Below are 23,576 nucleotides of genomic sequence, written 5' to 3' on the forward strand. Positions count from 1 at the left end.
GATCACTCTCTGACCCGTAAGTTTAAGAACAATCTCTCGTAGTAAAATCATCAGCTGTGATTTGTCCACTTGCCTATCGAATGATGGAAAACTTTACGGAGCCACATTACTCAGTGAGCTGGAAGAAAATCTCACAGCTTGACTCAGTTACATAAACAGCAAGTCAGTGTGAGTTCTTGCTCAGTGAAACACTATAAAGTGGAAATATCACAGTGGAAATTAAATGAATGAGTGTTCGGTGATTATGTGCACATTCTCAGGAGGGTTCCTCTGTTGTCAGGTCAAGAAAAGTGGCTTCAATAAAGGCCCTGATGGTTACTGCAGCGTCTGGCCACCGTGGTGTCAGCCTCAGTGTCAGCCCTGGTGGCCCTGTCCCTTCCAAGGCGAGCTGTGGGGGTGACTGCTGTGGCCTTTTGCGGTTGCCACTCCCTTCAGAGATTGATGAATTGATTGTGGGGCTGCTGCCAGTGTGTCTGTGCCCTGGGCGAAGGCGTCCCGGTTACGGGTGGGAATCCCAGCTATGGCATCCGCCCTGGGGCTACTATTGTGGCCGTCCTGCAGGGGGCCCTGGGGGCTGGTGGCCCCGGGAGCAGCTCTGACCCACATACTGCTGTCACACCCCTGGAGACACAGCAGCACTCTCCCCTACACGGACCTCTGATTGGCCCAGACAAAATGACTCTCTGTGGAGTGCAGCAATTCCACAGGGAAACTACCTGATTATGCCAAACTTCTCTTGATGGCAGCAGTTAGGAAAGGCCAAAAGAGAAAGACCACAAAGATCCATGTCCGTCCCACCTACTTGACCTGCTCTCTCCCAGGCAGCCCATGTCCACCGGCACATTTTCAATAAGCAAGCTTGTAATATGTGCTGTTAATTAATCTGGCTTTTGTCTTGGTTGTCAGCTAGTGCAAATCCTGAAGTCAGAATCTTGACCAATTTCATTCATTAATTTAAAGGAACAGTGTGAAGGATTTAGAAAGAGAGATTGGCAGAAATACAATATAATAAGTATGTTTTCTTTAGTGTATAATCACCTAAAAATACACATTGTCCTGTGTTTGTTACCTTAGAATGAGCCATTTATATCTACAAAGGGAGCGGGCCATGTTGCACTGCAGTGTGTCTACAGTAGCCCAGAACAGACAAACTAAACTGTGTCGGCCACCGTCATTAGCAGCCCCTCGTCAATGAGCTGAAGAGCTTGGAGAAGCACTGAATTGTAACATAAAACTGCCTTATTCTGTGTTTTTACCAGTTTAAATCACAGCGTCCATTTGTTTAGGAGAGGAGGAGGAGACCTCTGTGGGTAATTCAGCTCCTGGTACAAAGCTCCTGAACATTGAACACTGAAGGAATCCTAACAGGGAACTCACACTTGGCACATGGGAGAAGTTTCGGCTGGCTGCAATCTGCAGTCCTCACCACTAAATCCTACATACTGCTCCTTTAAATCAAAAGATTCTAGGTTTTTCAATGAGGAAGGAGTGGATGTAGCTGTAAGAATGTTTGACTAGATCAGTACTTTTCAAATTTTTTTGCCCAAAGTACACCAACAGGCGAGCCAAAATCTCAAGGCACACATGTATCTACATCTGTGCACATTAGCTTCTATAATGAGTGTTATCACTCTTATCACTTTTCTTTCGGTGGTAGGTTGTCTTCACTGGTGCTTTGTTGTAATTTGCTCCGTACAATAAAGTGATCCCTTGTCCAACTCATACCTTTCTCCTTTAAATGTTATCATCCTTCACACTGGCTGACAATCAGGGCCTTTGGTGTGTCACACACTAATAGTTCCCATGCACTAACGGTGACAAATAGGTTCCCCATGAAGGTTATTTGAAGTAAATTAAATTAAATTACATTAGATTTAATTTTTTTGGCTAGACTTTGCCTCTTCATTTGGAAATGGGTGTGCACAACATACTGATACAGTCAATTTAAAATCAATTCATAACTTTTTAGGTCCAGTTGAATATTGCAATGATAATGTGTGGTTATCACAAAATCCCATGGCACAGCTGGATTGGCATCACGGCACACCATTTGAGAACCACTGGACTAGATAATTAAACTTTTCGTGGGAAAACAATTATCAGACACAAATTATTATTGTGGGCAGCACAGTGGTGTAGTGGTTAGCACTGTCACCTCACAGCAAGCGGGTTCCTGGTACAAAGCCAGGAGGGAACCCTTCTGTGTGGAGTTTACATGTTCTCCCTGTGTCAGTGTGGGTTTTCTCCGGGTACTCCGGCTTCCTCCCACAGTCCAAAGACATGCAGGTTAATTGGTGAGACTAAATTGTCCGTAGGTGTGAATGTGAGTGTGAATGGTTGTCTGTCTCTATGTGTCAGCCCTGTGATAGTCTGGTGACCTGTCCAGGGTGTACCCTGCCTCTCACCCAATGTCATCTGGGATAGGCTCCAGTCCCCCGGCGACCCCCAACAGGATAAGCGGTTACGGAAATGAATTAATGAAAAATTATTATCGTAATAATGGTACTGTTATTGTTATTAGTGTTCCTATGCCCCATGTAATGTGGTAAAGCATTTCTGTTATATTTGTCTAATACAGCATGTTGAAATAATAGCAGTATTTGTTATGGAAATGTTACCTCTCTACCGGAACTACGTAGGTGTGTTTAAGTTTTTAACATTTTTGTACATGTTGTCGTGGTTGCTCGCTGGCTCTGGTGTGGACTTTCAAAGTTCGTCTGCACTGGAGTTAGAGCATTCCCCAGACATTATATTCCTTGTCCGGAGTAATCCTTCCTCCTGCACAACACACATCGAAGCATCCCCTGTTGGCGGTGGCTAACATTATTAAAAGAGTATTTTTTAAGAAACAGAATTTTTTCATTTAATTAAAAAATGTGTGTGGAGGGGCTCTTTAAATTGTGTTTGATCAAAAGTGGGGAAATGCCTAGGGTGGCGGAGGAACTGGGTCCAGCAAGGAAAAAATGAGTAAGGCAAAGCAACTTTGAGTTTTGGTCTTTTTATTGATTGATCGACGTAGTGCCAGGAATCATTAAATCATTCAACACTTCTGCACCAGTTTGTGTTGTTTTTATTTCCTCTCCTTGATAATATTCCATTTGATTAAATAAATCCATTTTCCGTTTGCTCCTTTTTTTGAATAAACTTTATCGTTTGGAATGTTCTGCAGTCTCTCTTTTCTACAGTGTTTCAAGTTTAAAATCTGCCAATAGTCATTGAAAGAAGGATGGTTTAGCCACAACAGTACTGTGAGTGCATCAGTGTTACAGATCATAGGTGAGATACTTGAATGTCAGACATTCCTACATACAAACCTGTTATCAAAGAGAAATTAACCACTGGCAATATAAGGCCACAAAAACAATTTTCACACCAAACTGAACGTAATAGAGGACACGTCACACACACACAAGCTGCTGTCAGTTATACATATCTGCCAACACACTGACCCCAATATCTACAGGTGTATCAACAACACTTTTCAATTTGACCGCGAATACCATGGTATACTTTTCTCGTTACATAAACATATATACAGTTGCGCTGACATAGAAAAGCATGCTTTTGCATATTAGAAGGTTGTTCGGTAAACTTTACACTAAATCCATAACATTTATCAGTACAGCGTTGTTCCAACCAGCAGCAGTAATTTAGACTAACAAATATAGTCTGAGGAAACAGGCTATTATAATTCACTTTTATTACAGATCTTGTACATTATTAACATGCCTTATGATGCAGTATTACTATCATCCTCGCTCCTATTTTTTTCAAATTATGTGATTTGTGTAAACACTCATAAAGACAACGATCTGATCTAGTTAGCAAATTAAGAAAAGAAAAAAAAACGACACTAAAATCAACACTTGCCTTTTGGTCCAAAATGAATAAATACTCCATTCAAAAATACAAGAAAAAAAACAGACATTTTGTACAACAATAATGCATCTAGAGTTATTCTGTGCAACGTAATACAGTGAGATACGGTTAACACAAGAAACACATGTAATGTCACGCCAATTAGGGATGAATAAATCAGGATGACAAGCAATGTGAGTTCTCTTGACAGATATAGTGCAGCTGCTTGCACAAACTGACTTAAAAAAATAAACATTCGAAAACCATGTAAGCTCTCTGATATTGCCAATCACATGCTCTGCTGCATCACTCTTCACAGGCCAGTAGCAGCATTTTTTCCCCACCCCCTAAGCCACAGAGCTGGTACAGTGTTCCTGTTCTGTCATCTGTATCAGTTCAGCTATCACACCTCGCTGATGCCAGACAAATTGTTTTAACCCTTATTGAGCCAGGCAAGTCGACTAAGAACAAATCTTTATTTACAGCAGCGGCCTGCGGTAGTTCACAGCTCTTACAAGCCCACGAGCCAGTACTGGGATATCTCCATGCAGATTGGGAAGCGGTAATATACAGTGATACTAGGGCTTCTTTTTTTTTTCACCAGCTGCCTTAGCAGTAAATGCACATTGCAATAAAGGGAGAGAAACCATATGATGCACTTAGGAAATAAAGCAAACTTACGAATAAATAAATAAATAAATAACTACATGTCGACAAAAATAGAAACTGTTTAAGACTTTCCAGTGTGTCTAATAAAATAAATAAAATTCAAATCAAGGATAAATAAACTTAAAATCTAAGATAACTGAAGCAAAAATTGAGCTCTGAAGCGCATAATTTGGTGGTAAAACACAAGTATGGACGGAAAAATGACAACTTTACATTTATCTGAGCCTGTATGAGTATACTGTTTTTAAACAATGTGATAGTATCTGAGACAGTAGTAGTAGTCTCACTATACTATTATGACATTCTTTATAATTTACATTAAGTTTAAAGTATCTGAGGGAAGGTTGCTCTACATCGTCACGCTTTCTGAACAAATTAAAAGGTGATGGAGGGCAAAGAGACTGCAAAGTAGGGGAAATACATATGCCTTTACAGTAACATTATACTATTACATCCCAATATTTATGTATTCAGTGTGTAGAATGTAAGTCGTTTAGGTCAACACCGTTGGTTTGTAAATATTTAAAAACGCTCACCGCAGATCAAAACAAATGAAATTAATCAAAATAAAGAAATGAAACGAGTATTTTTGGGGGAAAGCCATTGAGAGTCACCCCCTGGGAGCTTTTCAGCACTGCCTCTCCATGTAAACACAATGGATCCTCTATAACCACTACCTGGAGCTGGCACCCAGGCTCTTCCCCACTCTACCGACTGGACTCCTCACTTTTTGTTCTTCAGCTGATTGGCCAGCCAGTCCAGGCCCTCGTAGAGACCGTCTCCACTGGTGGCGCAGGTAGCCTGAATGTACCAGTTGCGGTGGCGTAGCGAGTGAAGGCCCAGCTTGTCTGTGATCTCTGCGGCATTCATGGCATTGGGCAGGTCCTGAAAGAAACCACATCAGGTGTGTCAAACAGTGGGCCTGCGTTGGTGCAAAACTGCATAAAGTAAGGAACACATAGGGGAAGACACAAGGAAGCTTATACCTGTTTGTTGGCAAAGACGAGCAGAACAGCATCCCGCAGCTCATCCTCAGCCAGCATCCTCATCAGTTCCTCCCGAGCTTCGTTCACACGCTCACGGTCATTGCTGTCTACCACAAAGATCAAACCTGCAGGGAAAGATGAGAGCTTGTCTTTAAAAGGGTTAAATAAAACCAAAACCATTAGCGCTGCTATCCCAGAATCAGTTTCACCCATGAGACAATAAGCCCCTGGGCTTGCAGAAAGCCCCACCACCTCTCTTACTTAGAAGCAAGACACATAGACTTTACAGTTGGTAAGCCTCTTTGGTTTTTGTGTCTCATTGTTCTGTGTCTGTAGTTGTTTTACACCTTATTGTACTCCCCTTGTATCACTTTGTAGTTCTTTCTGTGGTCTCTCTTTGTGGTCATTTATAGTCTCTGTGCAGTCATTTTTTTGTCTTTTTGTGGTAATCTTTAGTCTCTTTGTAGTTGCTTTGCATCTCTTTGTAGCCACTTTGTGGTAATTTTGTGCCATCTTATAGTAATTTTAAATCTCTGTGGTCATTTTGTGTCTCTTTGTAGTTGTTTTGTGTCTGTAGTTGTTTTGTACCTTTGTGTAGTCTTATTGTGTCTCTGTGGTTTTGTGTCTCTTAATAGTTGGTAAGGATCTTTTTGTAGTCATTTTTTGTCTCTTTGTAGTCATTTTTTGTCTCTTTGTAGTCATTTGGCGTCTCTTTGTAGTCATTTGGTGTCTCTTTGTGGTCATTTGGTATCTCTTCGTAGTCATTTGGTGTGTCTTTGTAGTCATTTGGTGTCTCTTTGTAGTCATTTGGCGTCTCTTTGTGGTCATTTGGTGTCTCTTTGTGGTCATTTGATATCTCTTTGTAGTCATTTGGTGTCTCTTTGTGGTCATTTGGTATCTCTTTGTAGTCATTTGGTGTGTCTTTGTGGTCATTTGATATCTCTTTGTAGTCATTTGGTGTCTCTTTGTGGTCATTTGGTGTCTCTTTGTGGTCATTTGGTATCTCTTTGTAGTCATTTGGTGTCTCTTTGTGGTCATTTGATATCTCTTTGTAGTCATTTGGCGTCTCTTTGTAGTCATTTGGTGTCTCTTTGTGGTCATTTGGTATCTCATTGTAGTCATTTGGTGTGTCTTTGTAGTCATTTGGTGTCTCTTTTTAGGCGTATTGTATCTATTTGAAGTTGGCTAGCATTTTTTGTAGTCTTTTTGCATCTCTTTGTGGTCATTTTGTGTCTCTTTGTGGTCATTTGATATCTCTTTGTAGTCTTTTGGCGTTTTTTTGTGGTCATTTGGTGTCTCTTTGTGGTCATTTGATATCTCTTTCTAGTCATTTGGCGTCTCTTTGTAGTCATTTGGTGTCTCTGTGGTCATTTGGTATCTCATTGTAGTCATTTGGTGTGTCTTTGTGGTCATTTTGTGTGTCTTTGTGGTCATTTTGTGTCTCTTTGTAGTCATTTGGTGTCTCTTTGTGGTCATTTGGTATCTCTTCGTAGTCATTTAGTGTGTCTTTGTGGTCATTTGATATCTCTTTGTGGTCATTTTGTGTCTCTTTGTAGTCATTTGGTGTCTCTTTGTAGTTGTATTGTGTCTATTTGTAGTTGGCTAGCATTTTTTTGTAGTCTTTTTGCATCTCTTTGTGGTCATTTGGCATCTCTTTGTGGTCATTTGGTGTCTCTTTGTGGTCATTTGGTATCTCTTTGCAGTCATTTGGTGTCTCTTTGTGGTCATTTGATATCTCTTTGTAGTCATTTGATATCTCTTTGTAGTCATTTGGTGTCTCTTTGTGGTCATTTGGTGTCTCTTTGTAGTCATTTTTGTGTCTCTGTGGTCCTTATGTGTCTCTTTGTAGTCCTTATGTGTCTCTTTGTAGTCATTATGTGTGTCCTTGTAGTCATTTTGTGTCTCTTTGGGCCCCAGAGCCTGTGACTGTAGTAATACATCCATGGTTTCACCACACTGGTTAAAAATATGCTGACATCATACTGTTCAAAAACCATATTGCTAGACCAACTTTATTTATTGCTGAGGCTTTCAACATGACTAAGACGATAATAATTTGAAACAGTTGGAGGCTGTATGCAAATGACCTCATCTAAAACATTAGTCAGATATGCCCTCAGGTGCTGGGGGCGAGCAATTGCTGCAGGCTCTGCCACAGCTCTGAGCAGCCCTATTTAGTCCAACATGAATGACTGGTGCGTCATCTAAGGGGCTGCTGGTGTGTCTCACCCTGAGTGTTCTGGAAGTAGTGCCTCCACAGGGGACGGATCTTGTCCTGGCCACCCACGTCCCACACGGTGAAGCTGATGTTCTTGTACTCCACCGTCTCAACATTGAAACCTGATTTTAAAAAAAGCAAAAATGAGTTACACAACTCAGTGACAGGTGTTTTTACCTAACACTGTCAGTAACAAATCCAATCCACGCACCAATTGTGGGGATGGTGGTAACGATCTCCCCCAGCTTCAGCTTGTAGAGGATGGTGGTTTTCCCGGCAGCGTCCAGCCCCACCATGAGAATCCTCATCTCCTTCTTGCCTATCAGGCTCTTCAACAGGTTACCAAAGATGTTCCCCATGATGACCGGCGGCTCTCACCTCAACTGCAACAGAACTGTTACACAAGGAACTCAAGAGACCACTTGCAATACATAGCAACAAAGCAGCCAAAACAAACCGTCAACCACATACAGAAAGTCAGAAACCACACCAAAAAATCACGCGGTGAGACACAGTAGCTCTTCAAAAGCAACTCTCAACGTTACCACCTCGTTAGGGCTTGAAGCCACCTCAGAGAACCAGTAAAAGCATACTTCACACCTCGGCAGGCGGCTGACCTGACTTGAGGGCTGTTGCTTTACACTTTGACAACTCACAGGGGAAACAGGCAGCCATACTTGATCTCTGTTTTGTGGATCAGCTTTCATGTGGTGCAGAGTAACCACCTTTTATGCTGTTTGCTGGCAAGTGGATAAATGCCTTTGTAACAATCAATTCATATTACATTAAATGACACATAACCTCGGGTTGTGAGAATGTATGATGCACATAGACTATAGAAGCATGAGGCTTTGAATTTGGCTTTTCTGTCTTGGTATGGTCCCTTTAACAGGCCAACTCTGCTGTCAACTTGTGCTAACATCTACCTGAGGGGCTTTTGGGGGGGGGGCTAATTTAGGGATATCCCAATATTAGCAAAAATATGCATCCACAGCCCACCATGGCTGTGACTACTAATCTAATACGCTTATATTTTGATGATGTAACCGATGCTATCACTGCCTAGCCACGTTTCCATTCATTTATATTGAATGCAAATGCTATAGCTGCTAGCATAGCCTGTTACAGCTGCAGTGGCCGCACATCCATGTAACGCTACATCTGTCATAGCGCGAGGGGAAGACGGCTGCTGCTGCAGTCCAGACAGACGATGAATTTGAATGAGCCAAATTACGTATTTACACCGTGAAACGACGGTTATTCGAGCGCAGTTAGCTAGCGACCATATTAGCTAACGTCTTAAGCATTGAAAAAAAATTCTCCGGGTCAATTTGTGTGCTGTAATCCCCCTCGTACAGTCACGACAAGCGCACCAGTCGGCCTGATGTCGTCGATTACCGGCGGTTCATTTTACCGAGAGACGTTAAACGAGGCGTCAAAACAGCCACACATACGCTGCGGTCACCTTTATTACTCGTATACATCTTTGAGCATTTTCACCATTTGCATCTCATTCACACTTACCCGTCAACGGCAGGCAGGCTACCAGCTGGATTCAGGCAGAGGACTGGATGATAGTCTCGCGAGGAGCAACGGTTGGGAAGCCGTGTACTCTCGCGATGGTTGGGTTGTCAAGAGCACCTCTCACGTTTGCCATCTCCGATGACTTGTGAAAAGCAAAGAGCACTGCTGGAGGGCAACTGTAATTTCATTGTCTGTTTATGACCACATGAATAATTGTAAGTAACACCAGCATCGACCTGCTTTGAGACTTCCTTTTATTTATTTATGTCTTCTAGATCAAATAGTGTCCAGCTTTTATTCACACACAGTTTCCTATCTGACAAATTGACACAGCTTGTGTGTTTAAATGTGACTGTGTGCTTTCACAGCAACTAAACCAATATGAATTGTAACAGAGAGTCTGCAGGCAAACATGCTTGAATAATTAAAACAGGAATCATCTTAATGAATAAGTAAATGGCTGACTGTAATAGGACACCAAGTGATACTTCCTGGCAGCAGGCCTCTGTGTCACATCTAATGAGGTGATAGGAAGCAACAAAACATACACAGAATCAATCTTATGGCAGTTTACTAATCTTGAATACTGATTTGTTATGGTATCATGTGTATCAAAAGGAGATACTATGCATTTATGTGGTTTTACAGGTGGCAATACATGTAGGAGTTAGGAAGGAACCTCCCTCCAGGTGTGGGTTTAATCCATTAACCATATAAAAACAACATGCCTGAGAGCAGCCCCACACTTATAGGTGAATCCAACATTTGTCTCCCTCTTCCTCTCTGTTGTGTGTCAGTCAGTGGTCAGGTGATAGATGTGTTTATCAACTCAGTGGTGAAGGCAGAGGAATAAAGAGGGGAACATATGTTTGCAGCTGCAGACCAGATTACGGGGTGGAGTGGATGGTGGGGGAGCCTTCCGAGTTTGTGTGCACGGGGAGTTTCGAGAGGGTTACAGGGGGGTTACAGCGGGCTCGGGTGGTGGCAGGAGAGGTGGGGTGGGGAGCTATGACTTAAAGGAGCCTTTCCTCTGAAGTGTCTGCCAGCGTGCACCCCAGCAAACACAATCACAAGTCTCGTTGGTTCTGCTAGCTGAACTAATGAGGGCCTGCGCGTTGAGGGCAGGGGCTTTGATGTTCTGGGTAGCTGGCTCCTTGTGTTTTCTCTCCCGCTCTCCTTCTCTGCCTGTCCCACATCAAAAATGAAAGGGGAGTTGAGAAGCAGATGTTTTGAGGCATGTATTTATACAGAGTACACTTTATTCACCCCCTTCTCCCATACCCCATTTGTCCTTTGCTTCTGCATCTCCGCTGAACGTACAGCAAGGATCTATCTCCCTATCTTTATATCCAACTAAACACACTAAATCGCCTTACTTTATACATATAATCATCCTGTCAATCAAAGTGGGTAACTTTTATCTCTCCTAACTTCCTCTCTCTGGCTCCCTCTCTTTAATTTCAGCCCAGTCTGGTTATCATTACTCGGGGGGCAGTCAATGTGTTGCTATGCATGTGTCTATGTCTGCAGCGATGAGGGGGAGAAAGAGAAAGAGAGGAAAAGAGAGCAGAGAGGGGAGAGAAACCAATCCCAGGCTGTCCACCAACCTCTGTCTCACACATGGGAGAAACAGTGACAGGAAATTCCCTTTCGCAGCAGCTCCAGGGTGAAATGATAAAGGAATGAAGAAATGCAAACCAGAAATCCAGTCCCTTATCATTCCATACCAGTCACTGTCTCCGTTTTATTCCCGTGCTAAATACCAAACAGACAGAACAGTCAATTCAGCCACTGGCACCACCATTCCTCAGAAGTCAGGGATATTTACCAAAGTCCACACAAACAAGACTTAATTTGCATTAAATCCTAAATGGCAGACTGAAAATGGAGTTTGGATCATCTGAGATATCGAGGAATGCTGCTGTCATAAATTCAGATGTGTTGACATGAGAGTTTTGCTAAATCTGCAGTGTAACAAGACTGAAAGTGCAAATCACTCGGGTCACCAGGAGTTCTGTCTGACAGTTCATACGTGCGCACCAGCATGCATGTTTTTGATTGTGCACCAGTGCCAGTATTGCTACATGCGAATGTCTTTGCGCATAAACGCATGCATGTGTTTATGTGCCTGTGTTTATGTTTGTGTGGTCTGTCTCCCAGGTAACAAGGACATAGCGTCCCACGTGGTTTAGTGAGTCCCTTCCTCGGCTATGAACTCTGGACAGATGATCCCCTCAGATGCTCACACAGCAAAGACTGGTATAATCACCCCCACTCTCTGCTCTCTTGATGCTCCTCTCCAGTAATAAAAGTCATACTTTAAGGAAACAATATCCTGCAGCCATAAAAAGTCCTTCTCTCAGCATGAAGTGGCCATAAAAAAGGCTCTCACCTCCCAAATCTGTAGTGCGTAGAACTTGCCCCCCCCCACCTCCATTTACACAGCAACAGACACACACACACACACACACACACACACACACACCCACACACACACACACACACACAGAGTCAAACATACACACACCCTTCAGCATCAGACTAAAGCAGGTCCATCTCTCACTTTGACATGTACTACATGTGGGAAGAATCTACGGAGAGCTCGGACTGATGAAATGGACAAAAGCAAGCACAGGGAAACAAGAGCTCAGTCACGGTTTCATAGGAAAAGTGACACGCATCACATCACAGTTACATTCATGAAAAACACGACCACTCGAGACCACTCTCATGAAGTAATCAATATTGTTACAATGGTGTAAATAAATCAAAATGATTAGTTGCTCAGCGTAAGGAATCGAAGGTCTGAATTTGTTTCCAAAACTTTCCCATCTTGACTTTTACAAGTATACAAGCTTTGATAAGTTGATAAGTTTATGTGCTTTCTGTCCTGTTGTTTCTAGGAAACAAAGCTTTCTATCAGATGTGTCAGTCCTTCAGAAACCACAAAACACTGCTCTTAATCTTGTCTTCTTCTATAGTAAAACCATTGTCTATTAACATTTTCTGACTGACCCCCATATAAGTACCGTTGCTCTGTCTGAGTCACAGGTGCAAAATATACAAATGGAGTAAATATCTTCTATCATTAGAAGAGCACGGTTAAATGAAAGATAAGCTGCGATGAGACTTAGTTGTCTAACAGCACTGGTTCACCATCCTGAGCTACTCAGCCAGCACGAATCTGTCAGTAACTAGAACCAAAAAGACAGGCTCTGACACAATAATAATATTAATAATAATACATTTACAAATATACATGTACACATTAAAATACACAACTACTGTACAATGAGATGAGTCAGCATGTAGACAGTGTAACAGGAAAGCTTCTCTGCTGTTGCTCCTCTTTGTTTTGTGGGATAGAGAAGATGGGGTATAGGCTGTTTTCATGGCTGAGAGGGCAGCGTCTAAACAGGCCATGGCAAGACAAATGACATGAGTCACCTCTTCAATCTCTGACTTGGCATTTTGAGAATAACAGCGGCTACAAAGAGAAAATAGATCCCAGATGATGGACCAAAAAAAAAATAGGAGAGAGGGGGGGTAAACAGATTCTCTGGGAGAGTTACACAAGGAGCAAAACAAATGCTTGAACAAAAGGAGTGGGCGAAGGGACAGGCTCGCCATCTTGAGTCCTGGATGAGTAAAGGCAACTGGGACTGGGAGAATCTACTTGCACACATTGACCCACTCCGTGAGACGGCACTCCTCACACAGCACGTAGCAACACCAGTGGAACCTACAATTGCAGCGCTCGCTGCGTGTCTGTTTCAGGATGTTGTGTCCACGGCCGCAGCACAGCGAGCCGCAGCTGTCTGTGCTGTAGCTGGTTTTGTTGCAGATGCGTCCTTGTGTACCCGGAGAGTCTACTGATGCATCGCGCTCACAGAAATCAGGAGACTTCTCAAAGTACACCAGCTCTCTGGACATGGATCGGCGGCGACCTCCGTTGAGTCCCCCTGTACTCCCGCTGGCACCGTTTCCAGTTCGAGGGTTGAAAACCCCATTGTTCTTGTTCTGGGAGTTGACAAAGATGGCTGACAGGAACTTGTCCTTGAGTAGAGAACCCACAAGCCGGAACTCTGGAGACACATGCCAGCAGGTCTTGAACTGACAGCTCCCTGATGTGCCATGACATTTGCACTTCCTCTTCATGTTGTCAGTCACTATCTGTGTAGAAGAAAGAAGATGATGTCACAGATCAGAGATGCAGCAATGACCCTGATGATTATATAGACCAATGAGGAGCGAGACTGGTCTCTGAGCAACATGAAGAACACAGTGGACAAGCACATTACTCACCTGTCGTCCCACCCGGTTGTTATGTATCCTCATGCGAGCGTGGATGTCTCTTGGAGACCCACGGGAGTCGAGCCAGTCCCTGGAAAAACGGTCACCAAAACGGACGTCATGACTGCAGCCCCCCCACTCCCACGTCTCCTGCATGGAGCTCAGCTCATCTGGTAAAGGCTTGAGTAGGGCGGAGGGGTGGGTGGAGCGCAGGTTAGCGGGCAGGTCGCCATGGTGACCGTTCAGCCCTGAGGGTAATGACCGTGTCATGCCGAGGCCTACTCCACCCTTCTGCAGGGTCTGCAGCTGCAGCTGTGTGAGTTTCAGCCGGATCTTGTCATCGTCCTGGCGACGCTTGGCCTCGCAGCCACACCCCCGCAGCTTGCCCATGCTGCAGGCCGAGGCCACAGAGTGAGCCACACCCGCTGCCAACAAGGCCAGAGAAAAGGCACTCTCACGGAAACCTGGGAGCAGGAGACACACAGTCAAGGAGTTGAAACTGATAAACAGCGTAGCTCTAAAACAGTCCTGTGTCTGTGTGCATAACAATTTCTACTCTCATATCTACACCCACACCCCCATAAACCCAGGTCATATTTGGACCATCATTGGCTTGCCTCGGGCTCTCACCCCTGTTGAGGATGGTGTTGTGGTGCGGAAGCTTCCCAAGGCCCTCCAGAGAGGAGCAGTTCCAGCGCTGGTCACGGAGCTGGTGCTGGCATTCATGGATGGCCACCTGGATGCCCTGCAGAGCGGAGGCCGTGACATCGGGGCTCCGCACACACATCCGCATCTGACGTTTACTGAGGCCTGCCAGCCTCAGGCACACCGAGTTGGGGGTTAGCACTGGATCTCCTGCCACCTTCAGGCTGAGGATATCATTACACAGCACCCTGCAGAGAGAGAGAGAGAGAGAAAGAGAGGGAGTTAGTGGGGGGGTCATCAGGGCTGGTCAGGAGTTCATTAGTCAAATCCAGAGAAGTATGTGGCAATGGAAAGATGTTTTGGATACTGAAGGAAATCAGAAAAATACAAAACCAGGAAGATTTAAGGATGCACTGCAAAATGTATCTCATCTCTATGGGATTAGCACACTTAGCAATAAAATGTGTTAATCAATTGCACAAGTATTTAATACAGAGTTTCTACAGATGTTGCTTAAAGCAGGGAAAAATATAATTCTAAACAGATCATCCAGCTGTGAAGTCCCAAAAGCAGAGAGTAACATGCCAAATACATCTTATGGAGAGATTAACAATAGTGATATTTATAATGAATTCTCTATGGTATAGCTCAGACCTGTCGAAGGCTACAACATTTGTAAAGACTGATGCCAATGTTTCAATATTACATAGAATCAGACCGTAAAATCAGAGGCAGATGTTTCACTTTTTACCTAAATATGTTAAATATCCGTTTAAATCACACACTCATAGACAGTAAACTTCCCTCAACTCTTGCCGAATCCCATGTAGCGAGAACCCGCATGTAACATCAACTCTCCTGGCGCTCTCAAGTGCACTCACGTTAATGCAGGTGACATAAGTGCTGCTGCCAAAATCAGGAATTGGTCCCAACGGAGTTTGTTTGATAGCTCCATTTTGTTAAGAGTCTTTCGCGACGTGACATTAAAACACTGGTAATAAAGTCCTGTACTGAATAAGAATATCAAAAAAGGAGAAGAGTGGAGTATTATCGATGCACCGCCAAACGACCGAAGAGTGAAGACGGAGAACAGAGGAGCTCGGGGGCGAGAGAGTAAACGGGAGGGGGGGAGAGAAAGAGGGGAGGGGAGAGATGCCTCTACAGGCGGCTGTTTGCAAAATATTAGCCAACATGAAAGTTGGATCACCAGTTGATCATTTTATCATTTGAGAGCGTGATCATTCGTCCGAGCGTAAAATGACGTCTCCAAACTTTTACGCACAAGCACCGCTTTCTAACCCGTGCGCACAGTCGTCTCAAGTTTTGGTAGGTGATCTAAAATACTGGATCCTATAAACATATTTAATAGGATACCGAAATCTGAATGCTTATTGTTTCTGGGTCGGCACTTTATGTAGAATACAGTTCATTTTTTTAGAGCGAAATAACAATGAAACGCTCAGTAAAATGAAATATGAATAGTCACAGAGGATTTTTGTTCATAATGGGGTGAGTTAAATGATGAATGGGGGGAGGGGAGAGCTGCTGGTTCCACTGTACGACAGGGAGGCAGCAGCAGGCAGGCGGCTCCGCTAACAGACCCTCCAACAATACTGTTTTTAGTCATGTGGTCCCCCCTTCCTCCCACCTCCATCAGAGCGGCTGTTCCTCATTGTTGTGTTTGAAACAACTTCACTTTGTCACTCCCATGTCTTTATTTCAGAGCATGGAATTATAAATTGCAGGAGTGACAGGTCTGATTATTTTCTGTGGTTATTTATCACATTATGGCGTCGCATGCTCTGACAAAAATCAAATGGCAAATAACACTTAAATGGGTATGTGATGCCTTACAGGAAGTAGGGCCTTAATGGCTTTTAAATGCATTGTATGCATATGAACACCACCAAACAGCATCTCAATTATCTATTCAAATTTTAGCTCAGTAATGACTATGCCTATGAAACCACACACTCACGCCTTCTGTTAGGGACTTGGTTGGGGTGATGTGGCAGCTCGGCATTGAATCAATCAGTAAATTGATCCAAATTAAGCCCAATTTGGCTGCTACTGAATCAACAGGTCAACCACCTTACATAGAGGGACTGCCAATTATCTCACAAATTAAAACTGTTTTCTGTAGCAGACTTTAAACAATAATAGACGCTGCTGTTGGAAGGTGCATGTGGGCTACTTTCATAAAATTAAGTTAAAACCCCCCTCGAACACGGCTCGCATAGTGACACCAATTCATCTAATCTCCTTCCATTCCCTAAGCTGCAGCAATGAAAAGTGCATTAGCATTCTGCCTTGGCGTGTATATCTAAGTGGCTTAAAAAGTGATTTGAAGTTGATTTGTATATAAAAGGCCCCCTTTATCCGGATTGAAGCTCTAATCTGCTCGGTGTCGCATGACTGCTCCAGGAAACCCGTTTGAGCACCTTCATATAAGGCTGGAGTATAAACGTAGGATGGCTGTCATTAAATCCCTTTTTACAAAAGCCCACTTCCTTTTACTGTCATCTGAGGGGAAAGAGAGAGAGAGAGGGAGAGAGGGAGAGATGGAGAAGGAGGGGAGGGAGATTATTCAAGCTACGACCGCTGCAGTGACTAATGTGGAACATGCAAATTAGCAGATAAATGTCACATAATGAAACATTCACCCATGAACCAACATGGAGAAGTTTGGGGACATTGAAGCCTGCTCCTAGTCTGGGGTTAGATGGAGATGCCGCAAAGTGGCTCAAGCTGTGATTACACTGAGCTACATGTGCGTCGAGGGAGGTCTGCAGGCCAGATGTTTGGAATGGTTTTTATTCTTACTCGTCCCCCTCTTTTTCCTGGTTCATCATACATCAAACTTCTGATTGGAGACCGTATTTCATCTCTCCCGCGCTCGAAAAAAAATGTTTAAGTAGCCCAGCAGGCGGTGTGAGTTATATGACAACTAAGAGCTTATTATTGCGTCTCCGTTGTGCGTGTGCGCGCGCGCGTTTTGAGGCTATAAAGACTGGTGATAATAGTTTTGTTTATTGGGCCAAATCTAAATTAGCGGCAAAATGTATTAAAAGAGCCTCATAAAAGGTTTTAATTAAATGTTAATAATGATTGGTGTAAAAGAAGGGTGTGTTTGTGAAGGGATTAGAGGAAAAAGGAAACGAAATGAGCAGAAATGTCCTTAGTCACTGCACATTTTGAGAGCGCATTTGGAGAGAGGAGGAGGAGATGCGGTTAGGGAGTAGGCTAATCCAACCACCGGGTAAAAAGGGCAGTTTTAGATGGCTCATATTCCGCTGTAACTGTATTGCACCGTGACACCAGCCTTTGAGCAGCGGCGGAGCACCAAACCGGGCGCACCCACAGCATCTGCACCAACACATCACTGCTTCAGGGAGCACTTCTCCTTTTCTGCAACAACTGGATGTGGAAGCGAGCGCGCGGCCGGTGGGAAAATACATCTCAGCCGCACACATTTACAGGGAATCGATTATGTGATGACCGTGAGATTCCTCAAGTAATATGCGCAACTCTGTGGATTGCCCTATTTTTTCTTTCTCTTCCTTTCTCCTTTCTGCCCAGTTGTGTTTCCTTATTCATTGTGCGCCCTATGAAGAGCATTAACTATCCCTCCCTCCAATCCTATTGAAAAGGCTCCGAAAAAAAACAGAGGGAGATGAGAGCAGCAAATCCCTTTTTTATTCCCCTCGTAGCGCTCAATAAGAGAAGAATGTGTTGCCTATCAGTCACCGAGGGGATCAAGTCTTCGGGACTGTCCCACGCGTTCAATGCGCCGTGCAGAGCATCACTGAGAGAGACAGAGTGAAGAGGACTGCAGCAGCAGCAGCAGTAGCATCCTGCCTGGACACTTCACATCATTTAGCAACCTGTCTCCACTCAAGATCCATTTAAGTCAATTAGGGCTGTCTGCTTCTCTCACCTTTCAAAGTCCTCTCACCGGACTGTGGCGTGGTGAGTATGCACCCTACACCTTGCAGCATTTTTTATATACATTGACAAACATAGATCATTATGATTTAAATATATTATCACATGTAATGTGTTATAAGACGCGGCGACAGGAGAAAAATGCAATGCCAGACTTGTGCCAATTTTTCTTGTGTTTATGGCTGATGGTTTATTTTAAGGCTATTTTCATTTTGTTATAAAATGTGCATATCTGTGCTAGACTGTTCAGATGAATCACTGGAAAAAAGTAGACTTTCAAACTTTGTCTGAGCAAAAATCCATTTGACACTTTCCTCCTCCTATTTGACCTGGAGACACGATGAGGAGTCTGGCGCTGCTGTTAGGGGTGAAAGCCGCCTGTATCCTGTTGGTGTCTTCGCTCTCAGGCACAGGGGCCGTCAACAACAGCGGCCGGTGGTGGTGAGTTCACATTCACTCAGTTATCAGCATCCTGCTATTCACAAAATTTGCATTAAACGCCTGTTTGAGCAGGGAAGAGCCTGCGCTACCGTCTGACCGGTGCTTTACTGGGCTGCTACATTCCATGCTCCAAATAATGTGTTAGTTTTGGCACCGATCACAACTTCTGTTCAGCCTTTTAAAAAATATAACCGCATGATATTAAAGCTTGTGGGATTTTTTTTAATTTATTGCTCTTTCATTGGAATTAGCAACAGCAGACTATTTAACAATAAACGAATTACGTTTGTAATAATTACAGGTTTACCTTTTATTTGCGGTAGATTTAATTTACTCTCCCTCTCTGGCTGCTTCCCTGTCATTTGGACATTGTGGTTTGAAAACGAGACAACATTTTTCAGTCCAATGTGGGATAAATTAAATATGGATTTATTTCATAGCTGAAAGGAATCTCATACGAGGTCTCACTCAGGGTCGTGCTGATCTAATACAACACATTCCTCTGTCCATACAGCGACCCAAAAACTAAAACACGCCAATTCCACACTATTTTGTTAAAGAAAACAAAAATAAGATCTGTGTAGTTTCTTGCGTCAGTGGGCGTTTTGTCTTGCGTTTGTTTAAAAGTCTATAAACTGTGGGTTGGGTTTAATTAAGTAATGATTTAACGAAAGATTCTGTCGTGTTTGCGGTGCCATTAGATGGACAGTATTTGCGCGCAACGTCAGGCGTTTGCAAATATTTAAAATGTCAGCTGAAATCCAAGAAAACATCTAGGAAGAGGAGGGAAGAAAAAAAAAAGTCACCGCGGAGTTTTTGGAATGAAGAAAACATCCAAAAAAGACGACATTATTATTAATGTTCCCAGGCCTCACCACACAACTGTCTGGGTCAGCCCTCTAACAGGCCAAGGCTCGCCCGCTTTTCCGGATGATAATGCTTAACAGAAGACGCAGCCATTACACTACATGGGAATATAAAAAAAAATGTTGACACAGAAATCTCACAGAAATTGCCAGCAGATAAAGTGGAAAATTATACAGCCTGTGTGCTGCAAAAATTCAAACTAGAAGTGCTCTGAAATCTGACCACCAAAGTAGTGCATTTAGACCATGTTCAGTGATGTGAAATTTGTACAAAACTGGAGAAGTGCAGGTGCCATGATTTGACTATTTATCAAGCCAAACACCAGAGTATTTATAATATGATAAAGCAGAGGGACAACATTAAGTTAATACTATGGGTTTTTTTTTTTAAATAAGTAGAATGGCATGAATGAGTTAAACATTTTTGTAAGAGAGAATTTTACATTGGCAGCATACAAACCCAATGTATTAATGACTTGAAACATTTTGACAGAATAGACATATTTGTGGGTGGGATTGGACACTTAAATCTTAAAGTAAACTCACTTCTTCTCAGCTTTTGGTTCATCACATGTAAGAGAAAATGTACAGAAAAGAAAATGTTTAACAGGACAACAGTGCCGCTCAGCTTTGACAGATGCTGAATATTTAGCAGAGGAATATGGTTACATTATAATGAAACTGACATGTGATTTATAGAGGTAAAAGTATAGTTTCATGTTATCTGTCAAGCCAGAACTGGCATTCTGACTCAGAGACTCGCTGTCTCACTGAAACAATGTGTGTCACTATTGTACATAATGAAAACTGTAATTTTAGAGGCACAGCAATCATGAGAAGCCAGACACATCAGTCTCAGAGTTTAGAGGGGTCACAGAAGGAGCTACATGCACAAACTGCCAGCTCCTTGACTCTGACATCCCTTGTCCTTGTGTTGTGCCAGGGGTATTGTCAATGTGGCCTCTTCGTCCAACCTCCTCACCAATTCCAAAAACGTGCAGTTGGTCCTGGACCCGAGCCTGGCCCTGCTCAGTCGTCGCCAGCGCCGGCTGATTCGGCAGAATCCTGGCATCCTGCACGCCATCGCCGCTGGGCTGCACACTGCCATAAAGGAGTGCAAGTGGCAGTTCCGCAACCGCCGCTGGAACTGTCCGACCACCCACAGCCCAGCAGTTTTTGGGAAAATTGTCAATCGTGGTGAGCCTCTGTTGTTTTTCTCACCAGGCATTATTTGGACAATTTTGGCCAGGATGTAATGGAATCTCTTGTACACATTTAAAAGGCTTTGTCTCTAAATATTTTCCAATTTTTGGCAAAAAAACTGGCAAAGCCGAGTCTAAGTGGCTGGAAGTGGTTCTGATGGGAAGTTTTGATGTTGTTTCTTCAGGTTGCCGAGAGACAGCATTTGTATTTGCCATTACCAGCGCAGGGGTGACCCACGCTGTGGCTCGCTCCTGCTCGGAAGGGGCCATTGAGTCGTGCACATGTGATTACCGCCGCAGAGGTCCCGGAGGGCCAGACTGGCACTGGGGGGGCTGCAGTGACAATGTGGACTTTGGCCGGATGTTCAGCCGTGAGTTTGTGGACTCCAGCGAGAGGGGCAGAGACCTGCGCTACCTCACCAACCTACACAATAATGAGGCTGGCAGAATGGTAAGAATTTGATCCTCCAACACGCCACACTTGTCTGTTTTTACAGAACTCCCAAAAGCTTCAAATGTCTTGTGATTTCCACTTTGTATGATTTCATCAGTAGCCTTTGTTCTTCCTCTGTGCAGACTGTGTCATCAGAGATGCGTCAGGAGTGTAAGTGCCATGGCATGTCAGGCTCCTGCACAGTGCGCACCTGTTGGATGCGCCTGCCCAGCTTCCGCACAGTGGGAGACTTCCTTAAAGACCGGTTTGATGGTGCATCCAGAGTCGTTTATGCCAACAAGGGAAGCAACCGCGCCTCTCACAGAGCCGACCCCAGACATCTGGAGCCTGAAAACCCGGCTCACAAACCCCCCTCTGCCATGGACCTGGTCTATTTTGAGAAATCACCAAACTTCTGCTCCTACAATGGCAAAACTGGCACTTTGGGAACTTCTGGGAGAACATGCAACAGCTCCTCTCCAGGCCTTGACGGATGTGAGCTGCTCTGCTGTGGACGTGGGTTTAAGACTCGGACTGAGAGTGTGACTGAACGTTGCCACTGCACCTTCCACTGGTGCTGTCATGTCAGCTGCTTGAACTGCACCAGTACACGAACGTTACACCAGTGTCTATGAGGCATATATAAAAGGCAAAGAAGAACTTCTTAACAAAACAGGTAGTTGGCTGAGAAAGCCACCAGCACGCAGATGTTAGGTAGGAGCTAGAGAAGCTTCGAGGCGGGTAAACTGATACAGGGAACTCTCTGGCACAAAAAAAAAATCAATGAGTGTTTATGAAAGAGGGAGATGGAGAAAAGCACAAATATATGAACAGGGTATAGAGGGAGTAAATGTGCTTGCTCCCTGCCTTTGATGCTAAACAGTATTAAGAGGGTATTTAAACACTACAACCACGCAGAATGGAAATCACCCACATCCCTCAAGTGTTTACACTGTGGATAAATAGAAGTAAAGGGACGAAATGATGTGGCGGAGAATCGATTGCTGTAACCAGGTACTACTAGAGCCTTCTTCTCCCCCACTGAGGGCAGAAACTGGACACAATGTTTCACAGATGTTCCTGTGGCCAGAGAGCCACAAACATGTGCTCTCATAAACTGGTGAAGACCTCTAACAAGAGGGGAGTTATTTAAAAAAAAAATCTGTTTTGTTTTCGTTTGCTGAAGTTTGGTTTCTCTCACATGAAACTGTGTGAAGTTTATCTCCAGGGATGGGCTGTCTGTTCCCAAATTGTGTACTTAGGCCCTGGATGCAGCCCAACCACTTATAATTTCCTCACCACATTTGCCCTTTTTATTTAGATTTCTCTGGAGTTGAATACACCTCAACCCTGATTTGCCACTCTGACTTACCACACGATGGTCCTGATGTTACACGGCTGGGGCCAGGGCTCCGCCAAGGAAAACAGAAACCAACTGAACAAATCTTGCCGAGGCAATGTAATTTGAATGTATTATCAATACACTGAATATCATGGCATGACTAGATGTAGTTTGGCAAATCTGAGGGGCCAATATTTAAAAAATAAATTAAATGTGACATGCAGAATCTCACCACACTCTCAAAATAAAAACTAATGCCATTCTGAGACGAACATTGAAGAAAACAAAAAGACATTAAATTCCTGTTAATATATGAGTGTAGCAGTAAACTGGTCCAGGTTTAAAGTAGGTGTACGTGTATTACTTCAGGCTGTTACATTTTATTTTGAAGAGAACAGCCTCTGCTGAAGAAATCATTCTGTATATCAGCTATGAGAACCAAATGCTGTAAATATTAAAATATATGAATATATTTATAATGACGTCATTTGTAAGTTTGCTGAATGATTTATGCACCTGTCAGTGGCTGGAGAATATGCTATCATTAGTGTCAAGTCAGGAGATGTTTTGATCTTATGCCTTTTTCTATTTTGGTGTAACGTAGCCAACACAAAACCGACTCTTGCTAGAAACAGAACATTATTACGTCTTTGCTTGTTCCTGTACAAACACTTGTGTTCATGCACTGAATATTTCCCCCTTTTTTTTTTTTTTAAATTAGTGTAAATACAAAATATTTATTTCTGAGGATTTTTATACTGTTATAGAGAGATGTAAGAGAAACTTTTTTTTTTTTTTAGATTTTAATCAAAAGATTTAGGCTCCAGTTGGTTTTGTATTGTATGATAGAACAATAAAGTCTATATTTTCAATTAAGTTGCCCTGCTGAATGTGTCAAAAGTTGCTATTATGCCTGTTGTAGTTTCTGTGTTTGAGATAGTTTTGACACCCAACCAAGTGAACATATAAGCCTGTCCCTGGGTGTCCTTTGCCTAATCCTATTACCACCGCCAAAGCAGCCTCTTTCTCCAGCTCACAAAAAATCCCTGCATCTGTGCTTCCAACCACAAGAGATGGCCCTTGCTTATCCAGCCACATACCCTATTTTATACAGTATAGGATTTTACAGCATTGAATGTTTTGCTTCATTTGCT

General features: G+C 43.4%; 3 protein-coding genes across 4 annotated transcripts; 1 reads left to right on the forward strand and 2 right to left on the reverse strand.

Moving 5' to 3' along the window:
- Positions 1-2,982: 2,982 nt before the first annotated feature.
- Positions 2,983-9,378, reverse strand: arf3a (ADP-ribosylation factor 3a). The gene is made up of 5 exons (XM_033627971.2): positions 9,256-9,378; positions 7,943-8,125; positions 7,743-7,853; positions 5,514-5,638; positions 2,983-5,412 (listed from the first exon to the last, which is right to left on the reverse strand). The coding sequence occupies exons 2-5, from the start codon at positions 8,088-8,090 to the stop codon at positions 5,251-5,253; spliced, it is 546 nt and encodes a 181-aa protein (XP_033483862.1). The 5' UTR covers positions 8,091-8,125; positions 9,256-9,378; the 3' UTR covers positions 2,983-5,250.
- A 2,523-nt stretch (positions 9,379-11,901) lies between these two features.
- wnt10b (wingless-type MMTV integration site family, member 10b) lies at positions 11,902-15,296 on the reverse strand. The gene is made up of 4 exons (XM_033627968.2): positions 15,075-15,296; positions 14,179-14,441; positions 13,561-14,012; positions 11,902-13,428 (listed from the first exon to the last, which is right to left on the reverse strand). Exons 1-4 carry the CDS (start codon positions 15,146-15,148, stop codon positions 12,928-12,930), a joined length of 1,290 nt encoding a protein of 429 aa, XP_033483859.1. The 5' UTR covers positions 15,149-15,296; the 3' UTR covers positions 11,902-12,927.
- Positions 15,297-17,373: 2,077 nt separating this feature from the next.
- wnt1 (wingless-type MMTV integration site family, member 1) lies at positions 17,374-23,576 on the forward strand. Of its 2 annotated transcripts, XM_078170032.1 has the most exons (6): positions 17,374-18,162; positions 18,474-18,579; positions 20,389-20,642; positions 20,833-21,098; positions 21,224-21,756; positions 21,795-23,576. In XM_078170032.1, exons 2-5 carry the CDS (start codon positions 18,479-18,481, stop codon positions 21,713-21,715), a joined length of 1,113 nt encoding a protein of 370 aa, XP_078026158.1. In that variant the 5' UTR covers positions 17,374-18,162; positions 18,474-18,478; the 3' UTR covers positions 21,716-21,756; positions 21,795-23,576. The 2 variants fall into 2 exon arrangements, with proteins under 2 accessions (XP_078026158.1, XP_033483860.1); XM_033627969.2 differs by having other exon boundaries at positions 21,224-23,575.

The sequence above is a fragment of the Epinephelus lanceolatus genome, chromosome 8 (assembly GCF_041903045.1).
Source record: "Epinephelus lanceolatus isolate andai-2023 chromosome 8, ASM4190304v1, whole genome shotgun sequence".
Taxonomy (NCBI): Eukaryota; Metazoa; Chordata; class Actinopteri; order Perciformes; family Serranidae; genus Epinephelus; species Epinephelus lanceolatus.

What these genes read in the sequence shown, in the direction of transcription:
- arf3a (XM_033627971.2), bottom strand. Translation starts at nt 8,090, where the DNA reads ATGGGGAACATCTTTGGTAACCTGTTGAAGAGCCTGATAGGCAAGAAG. An exon ending in CTACTTCCAGAACACTCAGG is followed by an intron (nt 5,639 to 7,742) that starts GTGAGACACACC and finishes CTTTCCCTGCAG; the next exon opens with GTTTGATCTTTGTGGTAGAC. An exon ending in TCGTCTTTGCCAACAAACAG is followed by an intron (nt 5,413 to 5,513) that starts GTATAAGCTTCC and finishes GGTTTCTTTCAG; the next exon opens with GACCTGCCCAATGCCATGAA.
- wnt1 (XM_078170032.1), top strand. Translation starts at nt 18,479, where the DNA reads ATGAGGAGTCTGGCGCTGCTGTTAGGGGTGAAAGCCGCCTGTATCCTG. An exon ending in TGGGAAAATTGTCAATCGTG is followed by an intron (nt 20,643 to 20,832) that starts GTGAGCCTCTGT and finishes TTGTTTCTTCAG; the next exon opens with GTTGCCGAGAGACAGCATTT. An exon ending in ATAATGAGGCTGGCAGAATG is followed by an intron (nt 21,099 to 21,223) that starts GTAAGAATTTGA and finishes TCCTCTGTGCAG; the next exon opens with ACTGTGTCATCAGAGATGCG.
- wnt10b (XM_033627968.2), bottom strand. Translation starts at nt 15,148, where the DNA reads ATGGAGCTATCAAACAAACTCCGTTGGGACCAATTCCTGATTTTGGCA. An exon ending in CAACACCATCCTCAACAGGG is followed by an intron (nt 14,013 to 14,178) that starts GTGAGAGCCCGA and finishes TCCTGCTCCCAG; the next exon opens with GTTTCCGTGAGAGTGCCTTT. An exon ending in ACAACCGGGTGGGACGACAG is followed by an intron (nt 13,429 to 13,560) that starts GTGAGTAATGTG and finishes TCTTCTACACAG; the next exon opens with ATAGTGACTGACAACATGAA.